At 53.1% G+C, this 25,813-nt stretch overlaps 3 protein-coding genes and 1 long non-coding RNA gene across 6 annotated transcripts in view; 3 read left to right on the forward strand and 1 right to left on the reverse strand.

The window, feature by feature from the left end:
• LOC119111914 (di-N-acetylchitobiase-like) overlaps positions 1–8,437 on the forward strand; it is a 31,363-nt gene extending 22,926 nt beyond the window's left edge. Inside the window, exons 4-8 of the mRNA XM_037235789.1 lie at positions 3,434–3,642; positions 4,085–4,227; positions 4,632–4,761; positions 5,360–5,521; positions 6,117–8,437. Of these exons, the coding sequence (XP_037091684.1) occupies positions 3,434–3,642; positions 4,085–4,227; positions 4,632–4,761; positions 5,360–5,521; positions 6,117–6,476 (1,004 nt within the window). The 3' untranslated portion in view covers positions 6,477–8,437. The remainder of the gene's footprint in view (positions 1–3,433; positions 3,643–4,084; positions 4,228–4,631; positions 4,762–5,359; positions 5,522–6,116) is intronic.
• Positions 8,438–10,504: 2,067 nt separating this feature from the next.
• On the forward strand, positions 10,505–15,224 carry LOC119111114 (vacuolar protein sorting-associated protein 26B-like). Its single transcript, XM_037234942.1, has 6 exons — positions 10,505–10,516; positions 10,895–11,127; positions 11,750–11,914; positions 13,013–13,119; positions 14,403–14,642; positions 15,199–15,224. The coding sequence occupies exons 1-6, from the start codon at positions 10,505–10,507 to the stop codon at positions 15,222–15,224; spliced, it is 783 nt and encodes a 260-aa protein (XP_037090837.1).
• Positions 15,225–15,307: 83 nt separating this feature from the next.
• LOC119112051 (uncharacterized) lies at positions 15,308–16,841 on the forward strand. The gene is made up of 2 exons (XR_005095674.1): positions 15,308–15,342; positions 15,856–16,841. It is a non-coding gene; the product is annotated as an uncharacterized LOC119112051 (long non-coding RNA).
• Positions 16,842–20,543: 3,702 nt separating this feature from the next.
• LOC119112233 (cell cycle checkpoint protein RAD1) lies at positions 20,544–25,803 on the reverse strand. Of its 3 annotated transcripts, XM_037236328.1 has the most exons (7): positions 25,580–25,803; positions 24,733–24,831; positions 24,276–24,427; positions 23,682–23,792; positions 23,289–23,412; positions 22,551–22,760; positions 20,544–20,721 (listed from the first exon to the last, which is right to left on the reverse strand). In XM_037236328.1, exons 1-7 carry the CDS (start codon positions 25,685–25,687, stop codon positions 20,701–20,703), a joined length of 825 nt encoding a protein of 274 aa, XP_037092223.1. In that variant the 5' UTR covers positions 25,688–25,803; the 3' UTR covers positions 20,544–20,700. The 3 variants fall into 3 exon arrangements, with proteins under 3 accessions (XP_037092223.1, XP_037092224.1, XP_037092225.1); XM_037236329.1 differs by lacking the exon at positions 23,682–23,792; XM_037236330.1 differs by lacking the exon at positions 25,580–25,803 and having other exon boundaries at positions 24,700–24,781.
• Positions 25,804–25,813: the final 10 nt, after the last annotated feature.

Consider the following 25,813-nt stretch of genomic DNA (forward strand, 5'->3'; position numbering starts at 1 on the left):
GTGGCCAATGTTGTCGGGATCGCCAACAGTCGCAGAACCGTGTAGTCTGCTGTCCCTAACTTGTTGCCTCTGGCTGTCGTCTGAAAAATAGCATGTTCTGCGCTCGAGGGGACTGCATTGCATACTGGTGGCTATGCGAGCTCCCGTGGAGACGTTCTTTGCTCGTCGTTCGCCCGTTTCTCTGGAACCACGCAGTGCGGTGGCCTCAGTGATCTGTAGTCTCGTCGCCAGTCCTGTCCTGGCGACGTCGTCACCGCCCTGTCCTTTATGTCAACGTCGTCGCGAGCTCGACGTTTGCGGGAGCGTCTCGCTGGTGTGTCCATTTGTCTCCGGGTGCTGACAGTGCGCTGATCTCTCTCCGGGTGCTGACAGTGCGCTGACCTCCGGATGCTGTCAGCGCGGCGGTATCCCACCGGGTGCTGACGGCGAGAGGTGCTGACAGTGCACAGGGACAGGTCCGTCGCTGGCGCAGACGGCTGAGGGGGTTGGGGGAGCGGTGCGGGTGACCCCACTGACCTAGATCACGCTCCCCATCGTTCACCGGCTGCGGTGCCGGCCAGGCGGCGTCTCGGGATCGTCCCTCCTCCCGACGGCCGCTCGTGTCCGCCGGGGCCATTAGTCTGCCGCTGACGCTGGGGCGTCCGGACGCGGTCAGCAGCGCACCGGCTGGTGGCGAGCGGTGGCGGCGGCGGCCGACCCCGCTCGGACATGTCCGCTCCTCCGCCGCGGACGTGAGACGGCGACGCCGACAGACCTTATTAGGCCTCCACCGTCCCGCCTCACAGGCCGTGCGATGACTGCGCAGTATCAGGATAGACGCCGTCTGCCGTGAACGGCCGTGGTTTGTCGAACTCTGAAGCAGGCACCGCCGGTCACTTTTGCACAGGGTTTGTTTACGTTTTTTGCTGTACCGGAGAAACGCCCGATGCGGCCGGCTATTGGTCTTTTCTCTCGTGATGTATATTCGTTCATATGTGGGCGCCCTGCTGGCTGTCGCACGTGTTCATGAATGCCCGTTGGTTCCGCTACTGCAGTTGAACGCAGTTTGTGCCAGCCTGTTGGGTCGCGGCGAAAACACCGCGGCCCGTGGTTGAAGTGTATCGGAACAGAACAACTCGGAGCAGGGCGTTGTCACGAGTCGTTTGGTCGTTCTGCAGCGGCCGCTGGAGCAGCAGGCGCTGCAGGACGGGTCCAGACGTGAGGCGCTGTTGGGGGCGAGACGTGTCTCCGCTGGCGGTGCTGACGAGCCTGATGGGTGAACTGATGGGACTGACGTGTCTGCTGGTGGATGAGTGTCTGTGGGAAGGGGGGGGGGCGGGTGGCGCTGGGTGGGCAGGCAGTGTTGTGTTGTCCTCCTGTGCCGTCGCAACGACACAGGAAGCCGACACGCCACCGTTGATTGGCCGGTTGTAACCAGGCTGTGCGAGTCCCTGCGTGCTATTCGGCGCCGCTGGTGTCTAGCGCACTTTCGTGGGGCGCGGTATGCGGAACACCGGGAGAACACCTCACCAATGAATGCCTCGGATGCCGGCCCGCCGCGCCGTGGCGCGGGCCCTGTGCAGACCGGGCTAAGCCTGTAATACGCTTAGACCGGCCCCTGCAGCGCTGCTTTAATCGAGCCGTTGCTGGTGATCCCGCTAGAGATAATCCGAGTGCTTCGAAGGAGTGCCTCGCTTCCAACCGCACAGAACTATGCTGCCTTTTTACTGAAACAGCCGAAAATACTGAACATGTTTCCCAAGTACATACAATTGGCGCCACTTCAAGCGGCAGAATGTAATCAGGTGTGTCAAGCATCCAGCGTATTTTAAGCAGCAGCTCAACGAACATTTTAATGGGAGTAGGATATGCTTAGTATGGGGCTTGCAAGTGGTTCAGAAAACAAAACGCTGCGAAGTAAGTTTCCGTAGTCGCACTTGGTCCGTCTTAAGACTGAGCTATTTTGCCACATTCAGCCACGTGATGCCACGCTTTCAAAATATACTACATCAAGGTGTCATATGAATCTATTCTGATGGCTGGGCCAATAGGGGTCAAAGTCATATACTGCTATTGTTTATTTGCACTGTTGCACTCTAGCCAACCAGTGCTTTAGATGTTTTCCCAAACGAAGATGTGCGGCTTCATTCACGAAACCGATACGCCTGTGTCATTGCCAACACCTGAGCCCAGCCGGCCCGGCCTGGCCTGCCCTGCTTGGAGGAGATCCAGCTGGCAACAGCAGGCGCGTCGTGATGCCGCCCTGACGTCAGAATACGGGATGTGTTTGCAGCCCAGCGTCCGGTGGACGCGCGAGCGGGATTGACGTCACATGCTATTCCAGGCCGGTGACGCGTGGTGTGACCTTTGGACTCTCATTCTGTCCTCTGGCCTTCGATCCCCCGGTTCTCTGGTCACCCGAGTCCTCGTGGTGACCCGTTACGTGGCCGATGCTCCCGGTGACCTGTCACGTGACCTGCACTCCCTGTGGCCCCTCGCCCACGCTGCCGCCTCCCAGCTAAACCATACGCCCATAGGGTCAGTCGGGTCATCATCCACCGTAGGGTGGTGGATGATGACCCGATTTCACGGCCTGAGCAAATCGTCGCCAAATTGTATGCGTTTGGGAGGCGGCCGTTGTGATACGGAAATCTGAAGTCATTAGCTGATGATGGGTGTGACTGGCGTCCGGCCTGGCCGCCGCCTTTGCTCGCCGGCATCGCTAGAGCGCAGACGGATGGCGGCAAATGCGCCAACCTCAGCGATGAGTGCTTCATCCCTCTACCCTGCACAAAAGACACGACCTTTTCGCTCATCCTGGGACAAACGTGGGTGGGGAAACGCAACACAGTGGTTGTACGATATTACATTCGCGTCAAGTGGTCAAGCGTTGTGTTGTGGCGTGATGTGTTCGCAATAGATTCGTTTGTTAGGTTAATTGGTATCTTTGAGTTCTTCCGCTACAGACTTAACTGCATGTTCAGGTGTGTGTTATTATCAGGATGAAACCCAGATACACCAGGACACGCTCCCTCTCGTGGTGATTAGCAATGAACCCGTGTCATTCCGTTCCGTTTGCGTATTTAGTTGGCTCGAGGTATCCACCTAACGAGGTAACGAGAGAAAGTATCATTTATGAGTATAATGTGTTTTGGCGCTGCTCTCGGGGAATGCCGTTGTATTTCATGCGTTGAAATGCAAATAACTGAAGTTTATTGGAACTGTTTGCTTTGATTGTGCACCTTCTGCCTGATAATGCATACATTTGCCGACCCTATGTGACCTAACCTTGCAGTAATGGCCGGCTAATAGGGCTCTGCCGGCGCCGTGGCCGTGCCGTGACGGTGTCTGCACGGCCGCTGCTGATGCCCCTGCACGGCGGCACATTGTGCGCGTGCACAGGGCCGCAGCTCCGCGCCTTTCACTCTCGCTCACGACGGCCGCCGCCTTCCAGCCAACTTCCTGAAGGCGAACGTTACCAACGCCACCTACCGGGCCGAGTGGGTGGCGCGCCAGGTCAGCTTCACCCGGCTGCACTACCTGGACGGTATCAACATCGACTTCGAGGACCCGGTGGGCGCCAAGGAGCCGGCGCGCGCCGCCTACGTCCAGCTGGTGAACGAGACGCGGCGCGCGCTCACGCGGTTCAACGTCCAGACAGTGGTGAGTGCGTCGTCTACAGGTGTGGGGCGAGGCCTGCCGTGCTCGTGAGGTTTGGTAGCGAAGGGAGAACGGCGGACTACTCGTCGAGGTGTAGGTGCTCCTAAAGCACACTGCTGTGCGGACAGTCGTGCGGGCCCTGTCGCGCGAAATGTGATGGCTGGCTCCAGCGGCTTGAAACGCTCCCAGTGTTGACGCGTAGTGTCTGCTGTCTGTCCAGCGACGATCGGCTCCAACTCTGTATGCACTTCCGGTGCATCCGTCCGCTGTTCCGACACATCCGTCCGCACATGTGACACATCCATCGGACTTGCGATACATGCGTCCGCACTTGTGACACATCCATCCGTACTTGGGACACATCCGCCCGCACTTCCGACAAGTCTGTTCGCACTTCCCACTCATTCGTCCGCACGTCTGACACGTCCGGCCGGCCACGCTCCAGCTCACAGTGGACGTGCCTTGGTCACCGGACTGCATCGACGGGCGCTGCTATGACTTCGTCGGCCTGCACAACTTCACCGACATGCTCTTCGTCATGGGCTACGACCTGCGCAGCCAGGTCGTCTCCAAGGAGTGCCTTGCGGGGTATGTCTGGAGGGGGAGGGGGCGGGGGGGCTCGCCAAGTGGTCACCTAGTGCCCCGTCTGCACGCGAAGGGGCCGGGTGTGTAATGTAAGAGCATGCATCAAAGCGTTCAGCAGTTTGTGCGAGGCTAGAAATCATGCGAGGTCAAACGTAAATGGTTCTCCGTCGGTTCAGAGGAGAATGTGAAAAATGACCGAAGGGCTCGAACCCTGCTTTAGTAAGCCGGTGCGTATATACGCTGAGTGTATCAGGGGTGATTCTGCATTGTTTAATTTACATCCATAATGCAGTATACGAATTACACTGCGGTCGATACAGTTGGGTATTGCTATTCGGTTCACCGTGGACGTGGTCACCGTCGCTGTCCGGCACGCATCGACTGAGGAGTCGGTCTTCTGTCGGCAGTGCCAACGCACCGCTGAACAGAACTCTGGCCGGAGTGAGGAAGTACCTGCAAATGGGCATCAGCGCCAACAAGCTGGTGCTCGGCGTGCCCTGGTACGGCTACGACTACCACTGCCGCAACGTCACACACGTAAGCCCCGTGCCCTCGTGTGGCGGGGACTTCTGGTGCCTGGACGTCTCTCGCTCGATCCAATGGTTGCATAATGTGCGCTTGATGTTTCAAGGAGGATAAAGAGCTATGAGGGTGAACATACACGGTCGTTGTTCGTCCATTGTGCATGTATGTAGCGAGACGGTCCACATGGCGCCTTTTCGTGTACGTGAATCAGCACTGAAAGCCGTGCAGTGACCTTATTCGCATGCGTGGGGATGATGTGAACGCGTATCATCACGCCGGCACATTTTAACACAAACAGTCTTACACAAACACATATGTAAACTCGGTGTGGCGTGACTGTTGGCGGAAAGGTAGCAGACCCGGTTCGCTCAGGAGCATGTAATATTTTCGCGTAGATGAGGTCATGCGTCTTCCTGCTATTTCTGAGGAAGCGCGTTTATGGACTCTTGCGTTACGTATGGCGCAGCCCCTTGGCTATTCAGGTGGTGACCCATGCTGGGGCGCTCGTCCGACCCGGTCAGGCGTCTGGCGCTCGTCGTCGGCCGTAGCCCCTAGCGGCATCTGTCGAGAGTGCCATCAACCTTCACTTCCCGGCACCGTCTCGTTTCAGAACGGCACTGTGTGTCAGATCGACCGCGTGCCGTTTCGTAACGTCAACTGTAGCGACGCGGCCGGCTCCGAGCGGCCGTACAGCCGGCTGGCCGTCTGGAACCGGTACGCCCTGCAGCGTTTCTGGTCCAACGACTCCCAGTCGCCCTACTTCAATGTCAAGGTCAGACGCGGGCCGGCGCGTGGCCGCGTAGCGTCGGGCGTGGTGCGCAGTGGTAGGATTGGAAGGGACTCGATGCGATGCGTTCTCTCCTATGGGATGGTGATAGGGCACAGTAGCTGCAGTTTGGCACGGAGGACGTCTCTTGTCAAATACTTGCTGGTATCGTTTCTCATGCCACTCCTGGATTGTCATCGGAGATATCTTGAGGTGAGCTTATGAACACTCGCCTTGGCGTATCCAGTAACCCTATGAAGGCCTGGAGTTGCATGCTTAGGTGGCGAATATTTGCGACTGGTGTTATGATCATCAGTGCGGTAGCCCCCAAGACCATGCAGTATGCACCCCTACGGTGTAAAGTATCATGCATCCGAAAAACACGCATTCGGATGGGGTACCGTAAGTTTTCAATATAGAGCTTCCCCCTTTAAATTTCTGTGGACCACTTCATTTCAGTGCGTTCCCCCTCCCCCTCCCCCAGTCACCCTTCACACCAGCGTTCCCGGTGACGCGACGCCTTGGCTGTGTGAGGGCGCGCGGTTCGCCGCGGCTCCACGCTGACCCCACTCCAACGGCGCCTCGTCCTCCCGTGCCGCAGTTCGAGGGCTGGAACCAGACGCACCAGGTGTGGTTCGACAACGCCACCAGCCTCACCTACAAGTACATGGGCGCGGCGAGCCTCAAACTGCGCGGTGTCGGCATATGGGCGGCCAACTTCCTGGCGGCGGGCAACTCGTCCGAGGACCGGACCGAGCGCGACCTCATGTGGGGCGCCGTGCCGCGCTGGAACTGGCAGAGGTCCGGCGGCGGCCCGCCGCCGTCGCCGCCGCCGTCCGCCGCCGGCCGGCTGCGCTACCAGCTGAGGTCGGCGGCCCGGCGCGGGGTGGTGCTGCGCCTGCTGGGGTGGCAGAGCCAGCCGGCCGAGCGACAGCAGCCCTGGCCAATCATCAGCGCCTGACGCGGCGTCAGGCGCTGATGGAGGCGAGGCGCGTCTGCTGGCGGGACTGACGGGACTGGTGGGTGGACTGAAGAGTATGATGGGACTGTTGGGTTGACTGATGGGTCTGGTGGGTTCACTAACGGATGTGATGGGCGAACTGATGGGACTGATGGGATTGATGGATGGACTGACGGGTCTGATGGAACTTACGGTTGGACTGACGGGCGGGTCTAATGGATGGACTGGTGGGTCTGAGGGATGGACTGGCGGGTCTGATGCGTCGGCTGGTGATACTGATGAGCGGGCTGATGGGTCGGCCTGACAGGGCATCCAACTGCAGCTGAGCAGCAAAGCCTCCCTCTGGCACGACTGTCCACGGTGGGACTGCGCAGCTGATGACTCTGACCTGTCCCGGCGCATGTGGTCTGCGGTTTGACCCGTGGCCCGTCGGAGGCCGCGTATGGAACCGCTACCCGTCTGGTCTGCAACGAGGCTGTGGACGCCGGCCCGATAGCCCCCAGTAAAACACCGCGGCGCTGAGATAGCCCCCAGTAAAACGCCGCGGCGCTGAGATAGCCCCCAGTAAAACGCCGCGGCGCTGAGAATGCGTGTGTCGAGGTGCCTGAGACTGATGCTAGGGTTGCAGCGGATGTGTGATCGAGGTGCGACAGCGGGACGAAGCCTGATGAGAAGCATGGACTGGTATTAGCATGACCAGTGATTTGGACCCATGAACCTTATCCCATCGTATAATGAGATCGAGCTTGCACAACATGGAGCGAAGACGGCATGCCAAGTTTAAATTGTTTAGGTATTAGAGGCATCGGTTTGCACAGTGTCTGACTGCCGATAAAGATGACTTTTACTTGTGATTAAGCGCCACTGATGTATGCATTAGTTCTTAACGTACATGTAGACAAGTGCAGGTGACTTTTTGTGTCGGTGACAGGTCTGCGCTCAGTACTGGAGTACCTAGCGAGCGCTTATGCGGATGATGAGGGTCCGCCCCTTTTCATTCCGTTCCCTTGGCTTTGGGGGCACCGGGTGCGTGAATGCAAAAACATGAACAGGTTCCGATGCTGTGCGTGATGTGCTTGAGATTCCCGACTCTTCCGAACGTTCGACTCAGGTACTGGTGGCTTACCGGCGGCGAGCGGCAGTCGTCGCTGTGCGCTCGCGCTTCTGGCTGAGCAAAGTTTAGTTTTAAGTTTCGCTGCCGCGTAGTTAAGTGTAGCTTATAGAGCGACGGCAGTGTAGTCCCGTTTCGTGTAATGGTGGGCGTGTGCTTCGTAGCACACACCCCGTGCTGCTGAAGACCCTGGTTGCGAGGCCCGGTGTTGGGAGCCCACCCCTGCCGGTCTGAGGCTGAGGTGCCCAGTCGCCACTCTAGAGTCGCGGAGTGATGACTAGTGGGCAGGATGCCAGGTCACTTGCCATGCATGGTAAACTTCCAGGGTAAGCACGGCATTGTGTATGTACTCCACGGTGTTTTGTGTTGCGGATGGGGCCGGCCGCACGGTCGGCTCATACTCGACGTCTCCCTTGCTGTATTATACTGGTTAAGTCGGGATGCGTCTGTGGTAACGCCGTATTCAGGGGCATTTTTGTAATATGTGTACATGCTGGCGGCGGTAAAAATGTTTGCCTAGGTGTATTGTCATCGGGATGACAATTGCTTTCGTAAAAAGCCATCTGATATAGCGCGTATCACTCCGATGCGTCATTTTCCCATATGTGGCTGACTGGCATTCGACAGGCTGGTGCGATAGGGAACTCGGGGCTTCCGGACGCGGCAGCCGTCTGTGTCTTTGTGACGCACGCCAGATTGCGGGATTTCACGCGATGATTACAAGTGTTAGGTGTGTCATCTGAACTGATGCTGAACAGAGGGTAGAGTGCTGTAAGCTGAGAGAGCGTGCCAAGTTCTTTCAAAATGTACTTGCCATAAGGAGGAATGAATAAACCGATATCCGAGTACGTGTGTGTGGTTATCGGCGCTGGTCTTCTGTAGTTGAGGCGTCATCAGTGCAGCGGCGCGAGAGACTTGGAGCCTCCTTGGCCATTTGCCGAACGCCGACTGATTGCACTTCGGCTCTGGCTCGGATTTTGGTATCCTGGGTACAACCCAAAGATCGATTGACTAGAGACCGTGCACATAAACGGGCGGCCGAACTTAAAATAACAGCAGGGTCACTGTTCACACGTCTCTTTCGGCCCACAACCGCGTTGAAAGACCGAACTTTTATGCTTGTTTTGTTATTTTCCTAAACGGACAATTGCCAAGAGTACTGCAGTCGCGTGTCACTGAGCACTGGCCCGAACCCCCACTATTCACTGATAGGTCCAAAGCACGAAGCAGAGCACTGATAAAGTTATTCAGGCGTGCAAATAAATTCTTGCATGCACCTTTTTATGCAGCAAGCACAGCTAAGCATTTTTACACACTAAAGCGTCTAAAGTTAAAAGGTGTCAAACCAACCAACACAGTGGTACCTGTATGCACACTACAGAAAAACTTGTTTCAATTTAGCTGCATGACATTTCATGAATGTATGAAATGCCCCAGAGTTGTCGACTGTTGTGTTTACTAATCCGTACCTTGCACGTCGTAGGGACGACGTGTGGATCTCGAGTCGAGTCAAGTTGATGTCGAGTGTCGGCCGAGTCGGGGGGAGCGGGGCGTTATTCTGCGTATATGTACAAATTGCAGTCCACTGCACCGTAGCTGAGAAGCCAGTCATTGCGTATTTGGAACATTGGTAATCGTTTGGGGTTGTGGGCGTGTTGTTTTCTGCTTGCTGCAGGATGTTAATTATGTAGACCCGCAGACTGGAGATAAGCCTCTATGAACATTGAATATTAGTTCCTATCGGTAGATACACCTGCCTTTGGCCACGATGGTAAGCATTGTCAGCTCACTGAGCCTATTTTTGGCAGCAGCTGTTATTTCATTATATGCTTGGTTATGTAATGTTCATGGTATTGGTGGTATCATAGTATCATCCTGGTATCACTGAGTTCATTTGCTGTTTGAAGTTGTCTCATGAATGGCTCAGCCTAGATGATAATCTAACCCCTAAGACTCAATTCAGTGATTTGTCTGTCAAAGTATTTTTATTTTATGCTATGGTTTTTATGTGGCTGTCTTAGATATTATGGATCTTGATCTGCAATTAACCTAGTCAGTCAAATGCCTCCTCTTTTATTGCTCACATTACTTGTCAAATCTTGGATGTATGGCTCCAGGTTATTGTATGACAGCAGTACAATATGGCTCAATATCTGGTGCTGCTAAAAGAGTAAATGCAACTTATAATGTCAAGAATGTTAGCTTCATCTTTGTTTACCAGCCTAATCTTTGCCTGTATTTCAGAGTTTCTTCGGCTTTGGTCAGGGTGCTGAAATTGACATCATTCTGGATGGATCTGATACAAGAAAAATGGCTGAAATGAAGTCTGATGATGGAAAAAGAGAAAGGTTTTATCTCTTTTATGATGGTGAAAGTCTTGCTGGCAAGGTATGACACAGTATGAGCATGGTTGGAAATAAAAAAGAAACATGTGTTAACCATATGCTGGTGTATAGAAAATGATAGCAGTTCATTTCTTGCACTAGTTTGAGGCATGGTTGCAGGCATAACACACTGCCTAATTCAAACCTACTGATGTAGTCATTATTTTTCTTGTCTTTATACAAAAGAAGCATCTTAAAATTATACTTCAAAATGTTGTTCACCATGGAACTCCATGAAATACATATGAGTCATTGAGATGACATACTATTCTACCATAGTATTTTGAGAAATATATTTTCTTGTAAAGAAATTCAAAACAGATAAAAAAGTATAACCAGTAAAAACTGAAAGATTAATTTGAGTTGCGCATGGGTTATGCTGGACCATACTATGTGTTATTCAGGTGCATCACCAGAAATTCAAACCTTCCATATTCACAGCTGGTGGTCTGGATGTCAAACAGATAGTTGAGGGTGGCCAAACAAATCATTTGTGACCAGATTGTTGAAACATTAGGATTGGTGTTTCCTTTATGGAAGATGATGTGAGGCCTTGTGTCCCTTGTTTTGTATATAGAATATGCATGCATGTAATATACTTATATGCTGTATGGGGCTAACAGCTACTCTGGGGCATGGCCAGAGGTTCCCCTCAAGAGCATGAGATCCAGGCCTTTCTGTGGTTTAGGTATATGTGCAGGCATAATATGAATATTTCCTTAGTGTATGGGAGTGTGGCCTTCATCCCATTCAGAATTTTTATACATACTTTTTAGAATTGTTGATGTATAGCAGTTGATGTATATCTTCCTAATGTTTGTGCCATAGGTTTGTCATTTATTTTCACATTTTCACTGTAATTGTATTGTATTTTATGAATGGTGATATCATGCATGTAGTTATTATATCATGCACTGCCTCAGGTCAACATCACTCTCAAAAAGCCAGGCTCAAAGCTAGAACACCATGGCATCAAGATTGAGTTCTTGGGCCAGATCGAGACTCACTATGACCGTGGCAGCCACCATGAGTTCCTCTCACTGGTGAAGGAGCTGGCACGGCCTGGCGAGCTGCAGCAAAATATCAGCTACCCATTTGACTTCAACCAGGTGGAGAAGCCATATGAGTCATATGCTGGCTCGAATGTCCGGCTCAGGTGCGTCATTGGAGAGAAGTGGGTAGGTTAGAGATGGGTATGCAAGTGCACTCAAGGCCCGTTATTGTAACCGAGACATGCCAAAGTGCATGAAATGGGTGTAAGAGATGGAACAGTTGTTGAGACTATCATTATTGTCTGGTGTGTTAGTGTGCACACAATGTTTGTGGACAAAAGGACGATGGCCCGAACATGTACTCCATCCCTGATACTGATGCCTTGTCTCAATTCTTCTGTGGAAGGGTTTGAGGGAGTCTATGGGTCATGCTGTTGTGTGTTCTTTGCCTAGTGTACATGGTACTATTACATACTTGAGCTTTCACATTTGATGCCACCGTAAGACTCGATTCAAGTCAGCTGTCACATGTCATGCCACTCTAAGACTCGATTCAAGTCAGCTTTCACGTGTGATGGCACTGTAAGAATCAGTTCAAGTCAGCTTTCACATGTGGTGCCACTGTAAGACTCGCTTCAAGTCAGCTGGGGTGCTATCGATGTTCTGATCCACGGGGATGCGTGGGGGCGGACCTCAGATTGGGCTAGCATGGCAGAGCTCTGGTGGTAAGCAGCGTCGCCCAGCGTGACGCGAGTGTCGTGTGATGTGGCGTGACGCGGTGGCCAGGTACGTGCTGCGCGTGACGGTCGTGCGCCGCCTGTCGGACCTGGTGCGCGAGATGGACATCGCCGTGCACACGCTCTCCCAGTACCCGGACATGAACACCAGCATCAAGATGGAGGTGGGCATCGAGGACTGCCTCCACATCGAGTTCGAGTACAACAAGTCCAAGTGAGGGTCCGACGCGGCAGGACGGTGGTGGCTGTCATGGGCTCTGACTTTGATATGCACAGGGTAGGCTGCCGTGTCAGATGTCCTTTTCTTTGAACAAGTTATTTCGTGCGTCATTTTATTGTAAGTACATGCAGATTTATATGAGCGAAGTGGCTCGATTGGAACTCTTATGGTCCCATCGATATCGAAGGCCTCCAGTCTCTAATCGCTGTCTTTGAGACTGTCACCAATTCCGATCTCGCTTTACTTCACCTCCGATCTGGCTATCACCTCCGATTCCAATGTCTCTCACTTCTGATCTCACTGTCTCACCTTTTATCCCACTGTCTTTTACCCCCAATATCACTGTCTCTCAGCTCTGACCTTACTGTACCTCACCTCCGATCTCACTGTCTCTCACCTCCGATCCCATTGTTTCACCTCCGATCTTACGTTCTTTCAGCTCCGAACTTACTGGATCATCTTCGATCGTACTGCATCACCCCTGATCTTCCCGTCTTTCACCTCCGATCTCACTGTCTCTCACTTTCGACCTCACTCTCTCTCATCTCTGACCTCATTGTCTCTCACCTCCGATCTCACTGTCTCTCATCTCCGATCTCACTGTCTCACATCCGATTTCACTGTCTTTCACCTCCGATCTCATCGTCTCACCTACAATCCCACTATATCAGCTTCGATCTTACTGTCTGTCACCTCCGATCCTACTGTATTTCACTGACGTCATCTGTATTGCCATGCCATCATGGGGAAGACTACCGTGTCAAATGTGCTTTGGCTGAAAATAATATTTGGCGCGTCGTGGTTTCTTGTATACGTGTAAATTTATGTCCGGGGAGCGGCTGGACAGAAGGTCCCTATAATCCCCGCTGTAGGCAACTGGTCAAGATCTACATCCTGTGCTAACGGAAAATAGTATGATCGAGAACGCAAACTAGTAAAGCTCATGCAAACACATATGTTTATGTTGCGATTTCCTTTAAGTCTTTTGCTATGATAGGATGCTGGTGTTCGTCTCGGCTGAACACGCTGCAGAGCGTTGACTGTGAGAGACTCGTGAGCTACCCGTGAACCAATCGGCTGTCGGCTTCTCAGGTACCATCTGAAGGATGTGATTGTTGGGAAGATATACTTCCTTCTGGTGCGGATAAAGATCAAGCACATGGAAATCGCCATCATCAAACGGGAAACAACAGGGTCCGGTCAGTATCTGCACCAGGCGTCACGACGAAGCCGGCTTCGGTTTTGCGCTATTTTTCGTTGCCGGCTTGGGCATCACTTTGATGTTGCGTCGTTTGAAACGGTTGACTACGCCTTCGACCTCGTAGCGTTTTTAACAGCTGGCCTCGGCCTCGATAAAGTTTGAATGATGGCTCCGGGTTCTGCTCCATCGAAACTTAGCTCGCTTTGACTGTCATGTTGACTTTCTGCTGTGGTTGGCTTCACTTCACAAGGACAGCATTGCTTGTATCGGTACTCTAATATACCACGCAATTTTGAAAGGCTATGACAAATACGGCTAAAACTCCAACTAGTCGGCCGTTTTTAAGGTCAATCGTGTGGAAAGTTCGAATCTGACGGCGGCCGGAGAACTAGCTGTCCGAAGCGTTGTGTGAACTCCGTGTGATTTTGCCTGATCCTATATAGTTTCAGCAGACGCGAAAAGGTTTTAGTTGCGCAAAGCTTGATTATAGACTAGATTCGGCTCTAGCTTCGGCCTCGGGATTTTTAAGGGATGGTAGTTTGGCCTTGGCATTGTGTTTTCTGGCTACGAAGTTGCTGTGTTCGGCTTCGCATGTGGAAAGTTTGAAGCCGCTAGCTTGGGATTTGGTTTCACGTTTTAAAAATACGAAGCCACTGACTTTGGCCTCGGATCACCTTTGCAGTTTCAAACCTCGATGGCTTGCCTTTAAGCCTTTAAACCCTGGCATTGTGTTAACTTGGGGTGCGGCTTCGAAACCAGAATCCCGGCTTCGTTCCCATGCCTGATCCGTCGGGCTCGGCTGGTCCGCCGCTCGTCTGCCCTGATCCGTCCCGCGGCCTCAGGTGATCTGGGCCTCCCCGCGCGCCCCCAGCCGCCGCTCGTCCGCCCTGATCCGTCCCGCGGCCTCAGGTGACCAGGTCTCCTCTGCGCGCCCGCAGCCGCCGCTCGTCCGCCCTGATCCGTCCCGCGGCCTCAGGTGACCAGGGCTCTTCTGCGCGCCCGCAGCCGCCGCCCGTCCGCGTTGGTCCGTCCCGCGGCCTCAGGTGACCAGGTCTCCTCTGCGCGCCCGCGGCCGCCTCCCGTCCGCGTTGGCCCGTCCCGCGGCCTCAGGTGACCAGGGCTCCTCTGCGCGCCCGCAGCCGCCGCCCGTCCGCGTTGGTCCGTCCCGCGGCCTCAGGCGACCAGGGCTCCTCTGCGCGCTCGCAGCCGCCGCTCATCAGCCTTGATCCGTCCCGTGGCCTCAAGTAACCCTGATACCGTGACCCGGGTCCCTCTGCGCAGGTCCGAACACGTTCAACGAGAACGAGACGATCGCCAAGTACGAGATCATGGACGGCGCGCCGGTGCGGGGCGAGAGCATACCGATCCGCGTCTTCCTGGCCGGCTACGACCTCACGCCCACCATGCGCGACATCAACAAGCGCTTCTCGGTGCGCTACTACCTGAACCTGGTGCTGGTCGACGAGGAGGACCGGCGCTACTTCAAACAACAGGTGACGGCTCGGCTCAGCCGGCGCCCTCGTGCGGGCCCTGGGGTTCTGAGCGGTGTTGAACGAGTGTGTACAGATTGTCTTGCATTGTGCGGGCTGCTCTGTTGTATTCTGTGGTAGAAAGTGGTGACAATCAGTGGCTGATGCTCGGTAGTCCGCGTCACATTTCCGCTGTTTGTCAGCAGGCTGTGCTTCAGTTGAGACGCGGCAGCAGGTGGATGTCCCAGTGCATGCCCCGCTGCACCGCTGGTCAGCCGTGGGATCCTGACAGTTTGTGCACGCCTAAACCGTTTACATCCTCCGCCGACATGATCCACCAATGATGATGATTTGTCATTATTATGATTTTGTATGTGCTGTAAGGTCCACAGGATGAATTTTATCCCGGATACGTCCTAGTAAATAAAGCATGTGGGAAGCATAGTTATAAGTGCACCCATGTCCCTGACACGCGAATGCACATGCACACGATACACCGCACTAGCTTACATTACGCCAGTCGCGAGTTCCGCTGACTAGTTGGACAGTATTTGACATTGCGTCCGGTGTGTAGAAGCGTGTGCCGACGGAGCGCCGCTGGTCTGCAGGAGATCACGCTGTGGCGGCGCGGTGAGCGGCGGCACCGGTCCCAGCCGAACCAGCCGCACCAGCAGACGCCCGTCACCATCAGCAGCATCCAGCAGCAGCTGGCGGAGGGCAACATTCAGCAGCGGCCCGCCACGCTGCACACGGTACGCAGTTCCGTTTGTTCGGCGCTTTCTCACTCTTCTTTCTGTCTGCTTCTGCCCGCCCCTTTCTCTTCTTTCCCTGTTTGTGGAATCGTGAATGGAGGCTTTTAAATTCCAAGTTGGTATGTTCTCCTGTCTAGATTTGTGCTGATATGCGAATCGCCACATCACTGTGTTGCAAGAAAAAAACGTTGCAATAAATGCTGGTCGGGTGTTTGATAGCGATGGCGACAGAACGTCAACTCTGTGCATGGCCGTCGCGATCTCAGACGGCAGACTTGGTCTCCGCTGTTTCACGGCGCTGCCTCGCTCTTCGTTTCACTCTGGTTCACTTCAACACTCGCTCCGATAACGCCTCTCCAGCTTTTGCTGGCGATGATGTACCGTGGGCTGCTGTTAGCGTGCGCCCCCCCCCCCCCCCCCCCCACCTACGTGATGTGTGTCTGTCGCTGCCTCGGACGTCTGTAGCCGCCCGCCACTGTCCTCGGCTGACCTGCGGTGGCCGCGCGCCGGCAGGGGGCGCAAACGCCGTCGGACGCCGGCGAGGCGGAGGGTGACCGGGGGTGCGAGACGCACCAGCCAGCTGGCGACACGGATCTCACTTCGCCCACGGACTCGGTCAACGGCCAGAGCGACTAGGTCAGGTCAGCGGCCGCCCGGCCGGCAGCGGCCGCCAGAGGCGCCACCTGTCCCACGGGAGGCACACCCGGTGTCAGACGTGTGCGAGCTCACGTCGGCGGGAGCTGCTGACCTGACCTGCTGGAGGTCCGCCCGGTCAACGGCGGACGGGGTGGCAGGGCTGGCTCCGGGGATGGCAGGCCGGCAGAGTCAGTCGCCTGTAGTGAGTGTTGCGTCGGCACTGTCCCAGGCCCGCACATGCCTGGACCGTGTCCGTCGTATACATGCGTACTGAGACGTGTAGTGCGACTCAATGGGCGTGTGTGACGTTGGCTGTTGTGTGTGCACTGAAGCTAGTAATGACTTCGCATGGATCTGTCTTGAGGGTATGTGAGGGTTGTTTGGGTTGTCTGCCTGCTGACTTGGCTGACGAGAACGCAATTCATTTATGATTAGATGTGCCTTATATGTTCATTTTTAGTATGCATATTGTTTGGGCTCACGTATGCAATTAACTGTTTGAACTCTGCGGGGTCATATAGCCACACACAGATATGTATGTTGCGGCGCGTTGAGTGAAATTATGTTGCCTTATCTTGGTATAGCACTATTACGGACAGGCTGGCATGTACTCTTATACCACCAGTGAGCGGGAGCCTCTTCAGCCCATTCTGTCCGGTTGATAAGAACGCTAACCCGAAGCGTAGGGTTGAAAACACACGATGTGGTGAAGTACTGCTGCTTTTATGTAACCTTTCTGGGTTGTGTTTGCCCGAAATGAATTCGTGCATTTCAGGTGTTACTGTGATAATTTCCGAGCACTTTTTCAGACAAAATGCCAGTGGTGATAAAAGGCCGGAATAAAAGCAGATAAAGTTTCACTACATCGTAGTTCATTTACTACTAGTCCCCGATTACTAGATTCCGGAAATCGTAATGCACTAAAAGTGCTTGCCAACCCCATGGTCATGATCCATCGGGTTATTTCAAACGATTTTTGATGAACCACGCTGCTTGACCAACCAACAGCGTTCATAAAGCATTCTGCTATTCAGTGAGTTTCACGACGCTTGGCATCGGTGTGAAGCGGTGCCAATGCCGTAACACATCTAGTAATGACAGCATTACGATTGGGTGAAAAGCCCTTGGTTTCCATGTGACTTTATTTGAACTTGTGCTCAACTTTGCACTTGGTTTGAAATAACGGCTTGGTACTGAAATTCAACTGCTCATCTTTTTAAGGAGATATTGCCCGCAGTAATAGCCCTTTTCCTTGGAGAAAAACCAGGAGAATGGAGATATAGATGGATTGATATTTCGATAACATGCCTTTATCGAAACAATAGCAAGAGATAAAGGCATGTTGCCGAAATACCAACCTTTTATGTCTTTTCCCCGGGTTCTTCTCCGAGAGATATTGCCCGAGCGGTCCTGGGCAGCGAAGGGTTCACTCCCCATACAATATTCTCCATTTCCATTACTCAGTGGTGGGATTTAGTTCTCGTACACATCGTGGTAAGTCTCTACGGTGGCCGGCCGCGTCCCTAGTCGAACTACTGTGATGTCATCCACAATATGACCTTGCACTGAGAGGTACGTATTTGCAGCCGTGAATGCGTCATCATTTGTGAGCCGTCGGGTCCGCCTCGTGCCCATGCACCGAGTACTGATGTGATTCTATATGGGGAGCGCGGTTGTAGTGACGCCCCCCCCCCCCCGCCCCTCCTCCCCTCCCCTCATCCCTGTGAGTGGGCGTTGGGTGGGTGCATAATGGCGTAAGCACATGCATTCCTGATTCCAAGGCGCCGCGCCGAGACGAGGCGACTGACCTTTGTATCTGGTGGCTAGATTGCGGACCTGGCCTCCGGTCCACACTGGCCCATCCCCTGGTCCGGACCAGCTGGTCTTCCGGTCCAACAAGCCGTCTCTCGGTCCAGACCCGTCGGTCTCCCGGTCCAGACCCGTCGGTCTCCCAGTTCAGATCCGTCGGTCCAGTGGTTCAAATGTCATCCAGTAGTGTGTGCAGGATGCAAATATAAATTCGTGCTACCAGAATCCTGGCTCTCTGGTGGTCCACGCACGCAATTCGTTGGCGCTAATCCGTTGTCTTTTGACCCCGACCCAGAGATCTGACCTACTCAGCCGATTTGTTACGCCTGGGGCGCATGTGTACTGGTTTGACAGCCGTCTGTCTCGATGCTGATTGGCCGATTTTGAGCAAGGGGAGAGGCCATAGGCAGTGAGCCCAAAGCCGGGGTGTTACAGCATGAAAAAATATCAACATACCGGCCACCCAAGTGGCCGAATATTGGAGCATTGCGTCGGCCTCACGGTCTAATCAGCCGGTCGCCCGGCCCAGACCTGCCGGCCGCTCGGCCCAGACCCTCCGGTCTCCCGGTCCAGATCAGTCGGTCGTCCGGTCCGGACCCTCCGGTCTCCCGGTCCAGATCAGCCGGTCGCCCGATCCAGACCCACTGGTCCTCCGGTCCAGATCAGCCGGTGCCTGGGTCCAGGCCAGCAACGTCCCACCATCGTCAGCAGACCGCTGTCGGCACTGGCGCAGGTCGACCGCGCGCTCCCGACCGGCCGCCGGCGGCGGACTGGACCCTGCGATGTCCCGGCAGAGACGCGCCGCTGCTCGGGCCGCTCGGCTGCGATGGGCATCGCGAGCGCCACCGCACGTCGCAGCGCCATTGCCGCAGTCATGTCAATGGTCGGCGTTTTCTGTTTATATTCTCGAGGATGCCATCGACAGCGCCGTGTGGTCCGCGGACGCCTCACGTTGGGTGGGTCTGGTTTTGAGTAAGGTGGAACGATGGAGGACGGCCGGCACCGGTCCTTCCCCTGGGTGACAGCCATGCCCCTGTGATCGTGCGTTGGCGCCGACAGCGCCCCGCCGGTGAGCCGGTTCCGATCGATGCCAGGCCGATGGGTCGTGTCCCGAGGAGGTCTCAATAGCCCCTCAACAGTGGTGTTCACAGGTCAACGGACATTGTTGGCCGCATGCTTCCACAGGCACGTAACTATTCAACGATGCTTTTTTCTACTACATGCTTCTGCAGGCACTAAGATGTGGGGCTTAGTGTGTGTGGGGGGGGGGGGGGCAAAGAGGTAATCTTCTGCTAGCTCCTCTGAATTGGACCGAATTCGTGCGCAATCGTCCAGCATCAAGTGCAGACCTGTTGGCCCAAGGACATGGCCCTGTACACACTTTCCCAGCCCTCCCCCCTCACTACGTCCCAGACTTGTAACGGGCAAGAAAGTTTGGTGCTCGTTGCTTCGTGCCGATTACCAGGCAAGCCTATCTGAGCCCCCTTGGGACATGGCCGTCGGTTTGTCACTGATCCACATGACTTCTCAGGCGATGCGATCTGATCTTTGTCAACGACCCGGTTGTGTGTTTGGGAGGCACGTCGGGCGCATGTTGCATTTCTAGATTGCGGCACAGGCAGTGTGGCAGGCACCCAGTGCTGATGCTTGAGACACGTGTTCGGTGGCTTGCGTGTGTGGCTGGAAGACACGTGCGGTGCATGGCACCTGTGAATATCATGAATAAACGGCTTTTCAGCGTCTGTGTCGCTGTGCCGTACAGCGCTTCCAGCGATGGCTCGGCGCAACAGTTCCTGCAAATTCTGTGTTTTTAGCACGAGGAAGGGCACACGGAAAGTCAGCATGTTACCGACGTGAACATGTACAAATGATGCGGACGAGGCGATAGCTTCCTTCGGCGATGCTGGGATTGTGAGAAGCTGGTAGTACGGGTGAGAGACTGACGGAACGCACCGGTCTTACCTGGAGCCAGGGGTTGATATCGGATCACGTGTTTGGCCACAAAGGTTCCGAACATTGTCATGTGCTCGGATACAGGCGTTCCTGACATTAGTTATCGATTAACACGCCACCAAGACTCATGCATGTTTGTTATGCGGTTAAAAACCAGTGCGGCCATTTGGCTTAATGGAGTGCAACATCCATTATACTAATGTGGTGTCTGTTTCTGTTGTCATTCTATCTTCTAAAATAGGTCGGTTCGGAGAAGCGGAATGCCTAGCATTAGTTGTTACTGCATGAGATAATGTTCCACGCATTTCTGTCGTGATACGCAGATGAATTCGATAGTGAGAGAACTGGCACATGAGTCGAAGGAGATGTGCCATCTTACTGCTGAAAAGTTACGAGCACCTCTAACAAACATGTCGTTTTCTAAAATTGTTCCCGAGTCTCGTTCAAGCCCTGACGGACGAAACGGGGTATGATGGGTATTATCTCGTTAGAGCTTCACGAGCCGCGCTGTCCTGGACGTCTTCGGAGATATCCTGCACAACCCACGCTCGCCAATCGGGTGATGTTTATCAGAGACGGTACAGGCAGGCGTGGCGCGTGCTCCGTCACAAGAGGCAGGCACGCCTGTACCCTTCGCCAGCTCTGGGTCTGCGTCACTAGGTGATCATACACTCCAAGCATACGTCACTTATGGTTGTTTAGGGCCTGGCAGGCGCATGTGGATCTTGATACGGTGTGGGATGCTGTAGCGGCTTCGAAGTTAGGTGCGTTTCAGTCAAATATAAGACAAGGTTTCAAATGGCAATATATATTATAATTACTGTATTATAAAAACACCTAACACCAGCCACTGAAGAGCATGTAAGCACTGATGATGGGCGTGATATAACAATGACAAGCGTTGATGAGTTCGCCATGGACACAGAAGACCCTCAATCTTCTGGCGAACACAGGAGATCCTCATTCCTCCTCTGGTGAACACTGAAACAGACGCGCAGTCTTAGTATTCCATATTTGCTAAGGATAACCAACATATTCAGGTTTTCCAGATGTACGTTTTAGAGCCGTTGTGGGATTCTGTCAAGCGCACGGACGCAGGCCAAGTTTCCCTTCACGACAATTAGCCTAACAATGTGCTGGTTCAGCGGCCAGGAACGGCCCGAACCGGCCACTCACACTTTCGGCTCGCCTATGTCTTGGCAACCAAACAATTGTAACGTCATGGAGCTTGTTCTGTTCTGGACGGTTGACATGATTTTTAAGACGTTTTGCCGCAAAACTGTCAATGTATATGCTTGCAAACTTGATTGACTGGACTTGGTTCTCATGCAGGAACGTAACATCACGAATACTTTAACAACTCCTGTTCGATTAACATGGAAAACGTTAATTCCGAATTTGCAACGATGCTGAAGAACACGGGTCGAAACCGGTTTCCGATGACCACGACCCCGGGTGTCAGCAACACTCGACCAACAACAGTTTGAAGCGGGTGGCAACAGGCAGTCGCATTCATAAAACTGCAGGTCAATAAAGTACTGGACTGCGCGCATTCAAGCGCAAATGAATGATCCGCTGGGTTAGCGCGATTTTTAGGGATTCGCTTCAGATCTTAGCAACGTCGGAGATCGGAGAGAGAAAACGCGACAGTATGGGATTAAATAAGACAAGCCAAGCTAGGACATGTCAGCAAAAACGTCACTCGCTCCAAGTTCACCAGCTCTATTGGCTGGAACTAGCGGGACAGGGCCGGCCTGCAGCCAGCCTATTTTCAGGCAGTGTGGTTTCTAAACCTGGGCATGAACACTGCTTATGTGAACCTCTGACGAGCTTATGGCAGATGGACACTAATTCCGTTAGTTTTAGAACGGCCATAACATCACTGCACTAGTAATGCCTATTTGTATGGGTTCCCAAGGGTGATTGGCACAATCCGCTTCTGCATGATGATGCGTAACAGCGCTCCATCCACCCGATGCAACGAAATGCGAGTTTTTTGGCAAAATGTATGATATAGTTGTCAAAAAAGTTGATTGAAGGGAACGTTCCACATTTGTATCGGGTTAACTGAAATAGATATATTGAAGATCACCCTGCGCGGTTCACCGCCCTGCCCTTCTTAATACCTAAATCTCTCAAGTTTCTGAGGTACACGTCCGTGAATAAGTGCAGACTATTTTGGGGGAACTATTTCAAGGTGACTCTGGCATCTATCTTGCCGCAATAACGTCATTCAAATCCTGTCATTTCCTTGTCCATGCGGCGAGTAAGGGCAAAAAATAGCATTGACGAGTCGTTCGTATCTAGCGTTTGTGAGCACAATTTCCAAATACACTGTCCGTCAGTTGGCTCTCAATTAGTGTTGTGCAAGGTATGGTGACCCAATCAAACAATGAGGTGTGGGGGGGGGGGGGCATATTCACTAAAAAAAGAAATTTCGATGGCTAGAGCAGTCTTTTCCAGTCAAAATTACAGTAATAATTAGAAGTGAGCTTATTTCATTATATCTGATACTTGCTTTAATATCTTCAAATGTGGAGCATTTCTTAAAGATTGAAGAATATTCTGAGGTCTATAGGATGGGATGTCCATGCCATGCAGCAAACATCATAGCAACGATTTAGTAGGTCCTTCATACGAGTGCAGGATGAGCTCCGATCTTTGCTACGCTCTATGTTGAAATGGTCCGTATATCTTCCCTAACCCGGCCCATTTTGCTAGTCCCATGACTCCTCAGAAAATAAACACAAGGGGAAGCCCCGACGCCAGCCACCAGGCGCGGCCACGCACCAGCCCCGCGGCAAACTCACAAAGAACTCGACGAAGCAGATGTGCCCGTCGTCCGTCTTGATCATGTACTGTAGGCAGAGGAAGCCGCGCGCGTCCGTGCGCAGCGACACCTTCTGCGACTGGGCGAGCGGCTTGCCGGACAGCTTCATCATGGCGAGCCGGTAGCGGCTGCTGGAGGTGCGCGGACACTGGAACAGCTCCACCAGCTCGCTGTCGCCGCCGATCTCCACCTGCGCAGACGCACGCCCACTCTCTGAACTCGTCACAGCAGCGGACACTGGAACAGCTCCACCAGCTCGCTGTCGCCGCCGATCTCTACCTGCGCAGACGCACGCCCACTCTCTGAACTCGTCACAGCAGCGGACACTGGAACAGCTCCACCAGCTCGCTGTCGCCGCCGATCTCCACACGCACAGGCGCACGCGCACTCTCTGAATTCGTCACAGCAGCGGACAATGGAACAGCTCCACCAGCTCGCTGTCGCCGCCGATCTCCACACGCACAGGCGCACGCTCACTCTCTGAACTCGCCACCGCAGCCGGCGTTCGGGACATCGGGCCTCAAGGTGAAACGCACTCACGCTGATGGAAAACCACTCCTGTGCGTTCACAACGAGGATAGGACGGTACCACGCATGCCTTGACACTCACTGGGGGTTTCTATGTTCGGTTTCACGCCTTGCTGTTACTGTTTAAAGCACCGTATCCCTCACCAGTGATAACTCAGCTTAAGTGCAGACTACGGTGCCGACCACGCACCTTGGTCTCCATGCCAGCGCCGACGGCGGAGAGCTGCAACCGGGGCGGGCTCGGACAGAACACCAGCTCCATGACGTCACAGTCGACGTCCATCTCAGCCAGCGCCTCCCGTAGACAGTCGGACCTGCGTGACCCCGCCCGGTCCCGTTAGGAGGGGCGGCGCACGATCACTGGGCTCGTGCGGCCACTGCGGCACCGCTCGCGGGTCCAGGGAGCCGGAGTGAGCCGTGGCATGTGGTCTGGTGCGTTATTCTGTTAACAGCAAATGATGCGGATCCGATCGCCTTTCAAGAATGCTGGCTGACGGATGACAGCAAGCTGACTTGTGAAATGCAGCCGTGAAGAACTAGACATGTGATCTCAACATAAAGAAGTGTGGTCGCGCAATGGTACTTGACAATCGCTTTGTTGACCACATCTGAGCTGTTGAAGCTGAACTCCATGATGTCTTCTGGCAGTTGCGTCTTGATAGAGCAATCTGTGAGGACGCCACTTTCTTCTAATCTGAGGAGGAACCCCAAAACAGCTTATAATACTTTGCTAAGTAACATTCGAGAATGACCAATTCAAATATTACAAAGTGCATCAAAAGTTTGGGAGGGCACCTGCTACACCTGAATGCACTTTACAGATGACATTGCTTTAGGACACGGAGCCCCGTAACTCATTGGAGTCCAGCTCCATAAACTGTTTGGTGCAGCTTGCAGACTTATGCAATGCGCATCACACTAATAAACACATACCTCTGCCTAGTTCATCATTGCCAAGAATGGTATCATGCAAACCACTCTCAAGCTTAGTTATTGTGTTTCAGGACAGTCCCCCAGCCACATGTAGGCATGAATGAGGTTAAAGACAAGAACAGTGACATGGCCCTCCATAGTGCCCACCCAAAAGGCATGTTGAGCATTTCTTTATAACATAATCATTTACCAAAACCACAAATTTCAGTCCATATAATTTGACTGCACACACTCCAGCACTGACACTATCACCAGTGGATGGCCTTCACCAGCATAACACATCTTCAGGGCAGTGGTGGCACCTGCAGTACTGCCTGAACCAAAAATGTTCAAGCAATCCAACAGGACTGAAAGATTTATCTTGAATGATAATGTCTCTTCACTCAGCACAAATTGCTGAAACACAAAAAATGAATGCAGTAAAAACATGCAGCAAACTAGTAGAGCATTCAACATTGCAGTGTTAACTGTCAGGGATGGTTATAGTGTGATTTGACATGCCTTCCAGGCCCCTTACATGGTGATTCAAGAGAAAGCATTATAAGGAGCAATGCTGCACACCCAACAAAGGTGTAACACCAAATCTGCAAATTGGTGCATGATTCAGAGCTCACTAATGCATATCAAAACAAGGTCTTATTTTCTCACAATCTGTTCCTGAAACATACCTTTCATTATTAACATCCATGCAAAATGCATACCTGGAACATATCTGCTTGGATGAATGCATTGGCCTGGACACATTTACTGTCTTCCACAGTAACCTTCAGCCCATCCGATGTCACAACAACCATTGCACTCTGTAAACAGACAAACATCGGTGAAGAAGTGACCCACATGTGATCTTTCCAGTAGGTTCCAGTACGTTTTTATATGGTTTTGCAATATGGGACACAACTCAAATTTGTTCACTGTAAAACTAATAACAATACATCACAGGTGTACAAAACATCTTGCATATTGCATATAAAACACTGCATTCAATCTCAACACATACATAAATGCATGCATAAATATGATGAGATGGCACACTCTCCCTTGCCCCCTTGCATGCACCACTTTTCCTGGTTCCTGGACTGGACTACTGTGGTGGGGCAATATATGTGCAAGACATCTGCCGAACACCCTATGAATCACACAGTACTGATGCAAGCGTAACACAACATTCACACAAATGTACAGCATTCACAGGCCCGTTTTCAGAAGGCCCAGTGTCCACAGCTTGACTGGCAATGAAAATTAATAGTGGTAGCCAGCAATTCAAAATACATCAACAGAAATAATGGACCACGGTGTTGTTGCTACCACCAATGTCCGCCCATAGGGCCCATGTTTCAGGGAATTTAAATCCTGCTAGTTAGTTTTGGCACAAGTACTAGGAAAACAATTCCAACACAGAAATAATTTGCAAAATTAGAGCAGGTTGGCGTGGCCTACATTCAACAGGTACGAACAGAAGGTTCAGCGCACCAACATCACGTTGGCATCTAGCTCAATGAATGGATTTATTGCAGACTGGCCATGGCACCGCTTTGATAACCACCCTACCTCCCTAAAATGCACAGCCTTCAAAAGCTGGGAAACATTCTTCACATTATCGATCTTCGCGACCAAAACATTTTGTTTATCCTCTTCTGCTTCTTGTGTGTCCAGCATGGTTTCTCCTATGTTACCCTGCTTTTTGGTTCTGGAAGACAGCACGGCCCCTTCTGTGTCTTGAGCGGGCGCGGTCCTCGCAAGCACATGCAGGGGCCCTGCGCACACCCCCGCTTACGATTGCTA

The sequence above is a fragment of the Pollicipes pollicipes genome, unplaced genomic scaffold (genome assembly GCF_011947565.3).
Source record: "Pollicipes pollicipes isolate AB1234 unplaced genomic scaffold, Ppol_2.1 Scaffold_7261;HRSCAF=8764_pilon_pilon_pilon, whole genome shotgun sequence".
Lineage (NCBI taxonomy): Eukaryota > Metazoa > Arthropoda > Thecostraca > Pollicipedomorpha > Pollicipedidae > Pollicipes > Pollicipes pollicipes.

What these genes read in the sequence shown, in the direction of transcription:
- LOC119111114 (XM_037234942.1), top strand. An exon ending in ACGGGAAACAACAGGGTCCG is followed by an intron (nt 13,120 to 14,402) that starts GTCAGTATCTGC and finishes CCCTCTGCGCAG; the next exon opens with GTCCGAACACGTTCAACGAG. An exon ending in TCGGCTCAGCCGGCGCCCTC is followed by an intron (nt 14,643 to 15,198) that starts GTGCGGGCCCTG and finishes GCTGGTCTGCAG; the next exon opens with GAGATCACGCTGTGGCGGCG.
- LOC119112233 (XM_037236328.1), bottom strand. Translation starts at nt 25,687, where the DNA reads ATGCTGGACACACAAGAAGCAGAAGAGGATAAACAAAATGTTTTGGTC. An exon ending in GTCAACAAAGCGATTGTCAA is followed by an intron (nt 23,413 to 23,681) that starts GTACCATTGCGC and finishes GGGGTCACGCAG; the next exon opens with GTCCGACTGTCTACGGGAGG. An exon ending in GCGCTGGCATGGAGACCAAG is followed by an intron (nt 22,761 to 23,288) that starts GTGCGTGGTCGG and finishes GCGTCTGCGCAG; the next exon opens with GTGGAGATCGGCGGCGACAG.